This window comes from Eurypyga helias, unplaced genomic scaffold (genome assembly GCF_000690775.1).
Source record: "Eurypyga helias isolate BGI_N326 unplaced genomic scaffold, ASM69077v1 scaffold41991, whole genome shotgun sequence".
Classification (NCBI taxonomy): Eukaryota; Metazoa; Chordata; class Aves; order Eurypygiformes; family Eurypygidae; genus Eurypyga; species Eurypyga helias.
In genome coordinates, this window is record NW_010229656.1 from 1 (window position 1) to 5,914 (window position 5,914).

The following is a 5,914-nucleotide window of genomic DNA, read 5'->3' on the forward strand; positions in this document are numbered from 1 at the left end:
CCAAACCATTCTCTGATTCTATGAGGTATTTAAATATAATTTACTGGCCTAGATGAACCTTTAGGCTTATCCCAGTATGGCCGTTTTCACATGATGTATAAATTACATTTTCTGGAGTTTCATGGCCAGTAACATTCACTTGCCTACAAAGCTAAGTAATTCTTAGTCTAAAGATGTCTCTGTAAACAAAATGTTTTCTGATGCAGTTATGTTTTTATGGTAGTCTCTTTAATTTTTAATCCAATGCTCTTGCCTCCTAGGCTATTAAATAAATGGTGTTTTTTCTCTCCTTTCCAGGCTGTGAAGTAATAGCTGTAAATACCCGATCTACTAGCCAGACTTTCATTTACAAATGTGATGCTGTGCTGTGCACTCTTCCCTTGGGAGTATTGAAACAGCAGCCTCCAGCAGTACAGTTTGTGCCACCTCTTCCTGAGTGGAAAACTTCTGCAGTGCAGCGCATGGGATTTGGCAACCTCAACAAGGTGACTCAGTCATTGGGGAACTGCAGCAGACCAGTGGTTGCAATAGGTAGAATCTGAGCAGTGTATTCAGAATGTATAGTGGATGAGAGGAAGAATGAACTGCTTTGTTTTTTCCACTGCTGTTTTGCTAGATTTGGATGTTGAGAATTACCTGAATAACTCTAAGGACCTCCTCTCTATTTCCCACACAACTTTTAAATAATTAAATTTTAGAAGTAGGTCAATCCAATATGTGTGCTGTAGCTTGTTAACCACCAAATTTGCTATGAGAGCATACTAACCTGTGGAAGGCAGCTAAGGTATACACCTCTATGTATTACGTACATGCAATATATATACATAAATATTCACCACATTTTCCTTTCCTGTCCTTTCTGGTGATAAATATCTATGAGTATAATTTTCTTTATTATTATTTTTTTCTGTGTGCTTTTCCTAACTCTTGATTCTTTTTGTTTCTAGGTTGTGTTGTGTTTTGATCGTGTCTTCTGGGATCCGAGTGTCAATTTGTTTGGTCATGTTGGTAGCACTACTGCAAGCAGAGGAGAACTTTTCCTGTTTTGGAACCTGTACAAAGGTAGCGGTGGTGCATGTCTTCTTTCACAGTGTCTTATTTGTTTAGTTCTACATAGAGAAAACAGCACTTTTTAAGATATTGTTAGTGTTCCCACATGGATATGATAAGAAAATAGTATTTGTAGGAAAACAAATGGAGACAGAGAGCACCAGTGACTTGAAAACAACTCTGTAGTAAATTAGGCCAGAAAATGGACAAGTATGGGTTTACTAATGTGGAATTCCTGTCTATCTGTTAAATTGCATTACTACCTAACTACTGTAACACCTGCATTTTTATCATAGAATGGTAGAATGGTTTGGGTTGGAAGGGACGTTAAAGATCGTGTAGAACTTCACAGAGGGGAGCACCTCTGCTATGAGGACAGGCTGGGAGAATTGGGCTTGTTTAGCCTGGAGAAGAGAAGGCTCTGGGGAGACCTTATAGCACCTTTCAGCAACTAAAGTTGACTGAATAATTGCTAAAAAGTTCAGGGTTCTCATTGTGTCAAGGATGACAAGCTAGGAAAAAGACAAAAAAATTCCCAATGCCTATATATAATAGGAAGCCAGGGTTGTCTTTTTCTTCCTTCAATTGTTTGAAAGACTAGGCTTAATCTTTCAGAAAATGGAGTGTAACTAGAGGGGCAATCGTGTCTTTTTTTCTCTCATGAACTGCTTCAAGTCCCAGAGGTCCTGTTTTTTGAAGAGTCTTAATTGTATCTTGAGTGGTTTAATTATCTTTGTAGTAATAACAGCCTTACTAGTCTAACTTCTTCAGAATTTCAAAGACTTTTGGTTTTAACCAGAATGTATTATTTGGTCTTGCAGCCTGTACAGTGCAACTGAACTTCAGCGAGTTTTCTTTAAAGAATAGTAACTTGATGGGAATGTATACCAGGAGATCTCCATATATACCTGGACATAAGGAATTCACTAATCATTTTGGAAACATGTACAAAAGTTAAAGCCAAATTTTTAACAAGGACTTTATTTCCCATTTCAATATGCTTGACATCTGTTTCTAGCCGTAGAATTTCATTTGCTAAATTCAGGAGTTCATAAATCTCTCCAGGAGGAGAAACAACAACAGAGTTTTCATTAAGTAACTGTGCTCAGGTCTTAGTCACGTCTTGTAAATGCCATTGGGCTGTTCTGATAGCTCTTCAATAGTTGCATAAGATTTTCCTTGAATTTGTGACCATCAAAAATGTATACTTAGTCTTACTATAGCTGGTCAGAGGTAAAATAACCTTATCTACTTGTTTGTCTATCCTGTAATCACATTAACATGCTTCACCACTTGTCTTCACTAAAGAAATCCTTTCCTCTCTTTTGTATGCTGTACTTCCTAGTATGTTTGTTTAGGTTTTAATACATCAGTTCTCATGATAATTGTAAATAGTACCATAGAATATATTAATTCATTAATTCATTTTCCTTTTGGTAATTTGGTGGAAGATTTATGACTACTTTTGTTGGGTTTAGGCTTTAACTTCATAAACTAACTGCAGATCCATGCCTATTCAAGTCTAACTTGTCCGATTAAAATGTTCAATTTCAATAATTCAGTTGTTTTTTTCCCCCCTCTGCCCAGCACCAATTCTGTTGGCACTGGTAGCAGGAGAAGCAGCAGGGATCATGGAAAATATCAGTGATGATGTCATTGTTGGACGGTGCCTTGCCATCCTGAAAGGCATATTTGGTAGCAGTGCTGTGCCACAGGTTTGTACAGACAGCATCTTCGGGTAACGTCTCCGCATTTCAGAATGCACTGCAATTCTCTCTAGCTTGGCTGCAGTATTGAGCTGTTCGGTGCATGTACCACCTTTGGGTTGTTCAGGACTTTTTGGAAGGAGGGGTTGTTAGTGAGTTTGGGCTTTTTTAGAGATTTGGGCTTTTGTTTGTTTTGAGAAGACTGTTTCAGATTGAGTAAGGCTAGCTTTTCCAGAGTGTCAAATACTTCAGTTAATTTTCTACCTTTTACATTTCTGGAGTTATAGCAGAGCTCTCCATGGCTGGTAACAGCACTGCTTAAATACTCCCTGACATGTTCTACACCTTCTTTTAAGTACAGTAAAGGTCTTGACCAGTAAACTTCACAAAGAACCTGGTTTGGCTGGAAAAATAACTGAAGGGGGGAATCTTTCATCTGGATCAGTTCCCTGTGCAGCTACCCAACAGTTATTGAGGCTCAATAAGTGTAAAAGGAATGGGTAGAGAAGGGGAGGTTTAGAAAATACTTAAATATTACTAAAAAAAAAGAAGCATGTGTCCTTGGGGCATCAATTTGAAAAGCCTTACAGCTGTTCAACCTACAGTGTTTGTGATTTAATTGAGTACTTGGTCTGTTCTCCTAACAGGCAGTGTGGAAGCAGTTCTCATATACCAGTCTTTGAGCATTTGGGCAGGTGCAGATGGGTCTGTTCACTTGCTTCGTATTTCACATGAGGAATAGATTCACTTCGTTGTTCTTATTGTAAAATAGTTGTAGAGCTCTACTGGAACACGGCTTTATCATCCCCATTATTTTACTGCTTTCTGTATGATGGACAAATCCTCACAGCTAACTTAAGCATGGATTTTTAGTTAATGAGTGGATCTCATATTTTGGAAATGCTCAGTCAGTTGATTTAATGTCTCGGACTGGAGAATACAAGAGGAGAAAAGGCTTGCCTTTCTGATAAATCCACAGTTCTTTCTCTGAACTCTAATAAGACAATGTCACTTCCTAATGTGACTGAATCAAGTGTGATACATGTGATAACATAGTGTCATCACAGTGGTTTCCATCCAACAAGTTGGAAAATGGGTAGTTACTTCTTTCTTGAGAAGCAGTCAATATACCAGGGCTGGCTCATCACTCAGTTTTTTACCATTTTGATTTTAAAAGTGCTGAAAATGGTGGTGAGGAATTTTCTCAATTAAGTCATCGGACCATAGTGGGACATGTGGTCTCCAACTCCCAGTGGTGTCTTTACACCTTGGAACATGGCCTCAGTCCTCTCTGGCCCTTCCACAGACTCAGCAGAAGCCATCATATGTAGTCCAGCTGAGGCCAGCCTCAGATCATCTCAGATCTGTTGGTGTTGGGATCCAAGAGACTTCCCTTGCCGTGATATGGTATGGTGCCTGCTGGGCTGGTTTCTGGATAATGCCTGTGCTAGACAGGGCCTCTTCCTTTGTGGGGACGTCTTGCCCAAGGAGAGGAGGTGAGGGATTTTTCATTTTTACAGGGTATGATTACTGTTAAGACTTAGTTATATATTTTCACAGCATCCAGGCTATTTTCAGATTCACAGCTGTTACTTCTCAATGTTAATGTGTGCAAGGTTATGAAGATGCCCCCATTTTCTTTTGACTGCTGTTATGCCTTAAAGTGCTACTGGTTTGAGTCCTGGTGATGCTCGCTGTTACATCTTTCAGTGGAATGTCTTTCATCATTACTATTGCCTTGGCAAGTCAGATAAATAGGGGAAATACAGGTGTTCGTGCAGGTGCCCTTCTTGAAGTCGTTTGTCCAGATGAGTTACAGAACTTATATAGGCCTATATCATAGTCTAATTAGAAAGAGATATTCAGATGAGCTGTGGCTAAAAGAAAAGAGTAGGAAGTGTGCATTGTTGTTATGTTGACACTAGGAGAAGAAACAGAGCAAACAGTATGCAGTGTTCATGTACAGCTGACTACAAAGTCGGAGTACCAGTTGAGAAGCTATGTGCAGTAGGGTCTGGTCATGTATTGGAAAGAATTAGGGTATTGCCACCAAAGACAGGTTATTTACATTAATGTGTTTTTCATGGAATATAAATTTGGAGTTCGACCATTAATGTTGGCCTAAGGACTTTGTGTCTTATTTTCTTGGAATTTGTCTTTTGTACTTAGTATTAACTGTAAAACTTGCACTGTATCAACAACTGAAGTTTCTGTCTTGTCTCAGCCTAAAGAGACTGTGGTGTCTCGCTGGCGTGCTGACCCATGGGCCCGGGGGTCATACTCCTATGTGGCAGCTGGATCTTCTGGAAATGACTATGATTTGATGGCTCAGCCAATTACTCCAGGGCCAGCCATTCCAGGTGCTCCACAGGTGAGAGATGTCTCAGTTCTTTCTATAAAAAAATCAAACCAGAGTGATATTTCTGAGTAATTTGCATACATATCTAAACACAGGCTTAGATAACTTGCATCTTCTGATGAATTATTAGAATCATAGAATGATTTGGGTTGGAAGGGCCCTTAAAGACCACCCAGTCCCACCCCCTGCCATGGGCAGGGACACCTTCACTAGACCAGGTTGCTCAAAGCCTCGTCCAGCCTGGCCTTGAAGATGGCCAGGGAACCTGTAGAATAACTGAGTTTCCATCCATCGATTTTGCCTTGCAAGGTTTGGTGTCATTTATTTACTAGAAAAAGAGCATTTTTATTCAGACAGCAAATTTGGTAATGTCTGGGCAGAGTATTATGATATTACACATTTCCCATAGACTCACCTTTGAGATCACCAAGTCCAACCGTTAACCCAGCACTGCCAGTACCACCACTGAACCATGTCCCTGAGCCCCTCATCCACATGGCTCTTAAATCCCTCTCCATGGATGGTGACTTCCCCCTCCCTGGGCAGCCCATTCCAATGCCTGACAGCCCTTCGGTGAAGACATCTTCCCTAATATTCAATCTAAACCTCCCCTGGTGCAACTTCAGGCTGTTTCCTCTTGTCCCATCACTTGTCACTTGGGAGAAAAGACCAACCCCCACCCCTCTGCACCCTCCTTTCAGGGGGCTGTAGACAGCGATAAGATCTCCCCTGAGCCTCCTCTTCTCCAGGCTGAACCCCGCCAGCTCCCTCAGCCGCTCATCACAGGATCTGTGCTCGA

General features: G+C 40.6%; 1 protein-coding gene across 1 annotated transcript in view; it reads left to right on the forward strand.

Moving 5' to 3' along the window:
- Nucleotides 1-297: 297 nt before the first annotated feature.
- LOC104516220 (lysine-specific histone demethylase 1A) overlaps nt 298-5,914 on the forward strand; it is a gene marked incomplete at its 5' end in the record, with an annotated part of 6,972 nt that continues 1,355 nt past the window's right edge. The window contains 4 exons of the mRNA XM_010160484.1: nt 298-485; nt 948-1,062; nt 2,638-2,765; nt 4,981-5,127. Coding sequence (XP_010158786.1) covers nt 298-485; nt 948-1,062; nt 2,638-2,765; nt 4,981-5,127 — 578 coding nt within the window. The remainder of the gene's footprint in view (nt 486-947; nt 1,063-2,637; nt 2,766-4,980; nt 5,128-5,914) is intronic.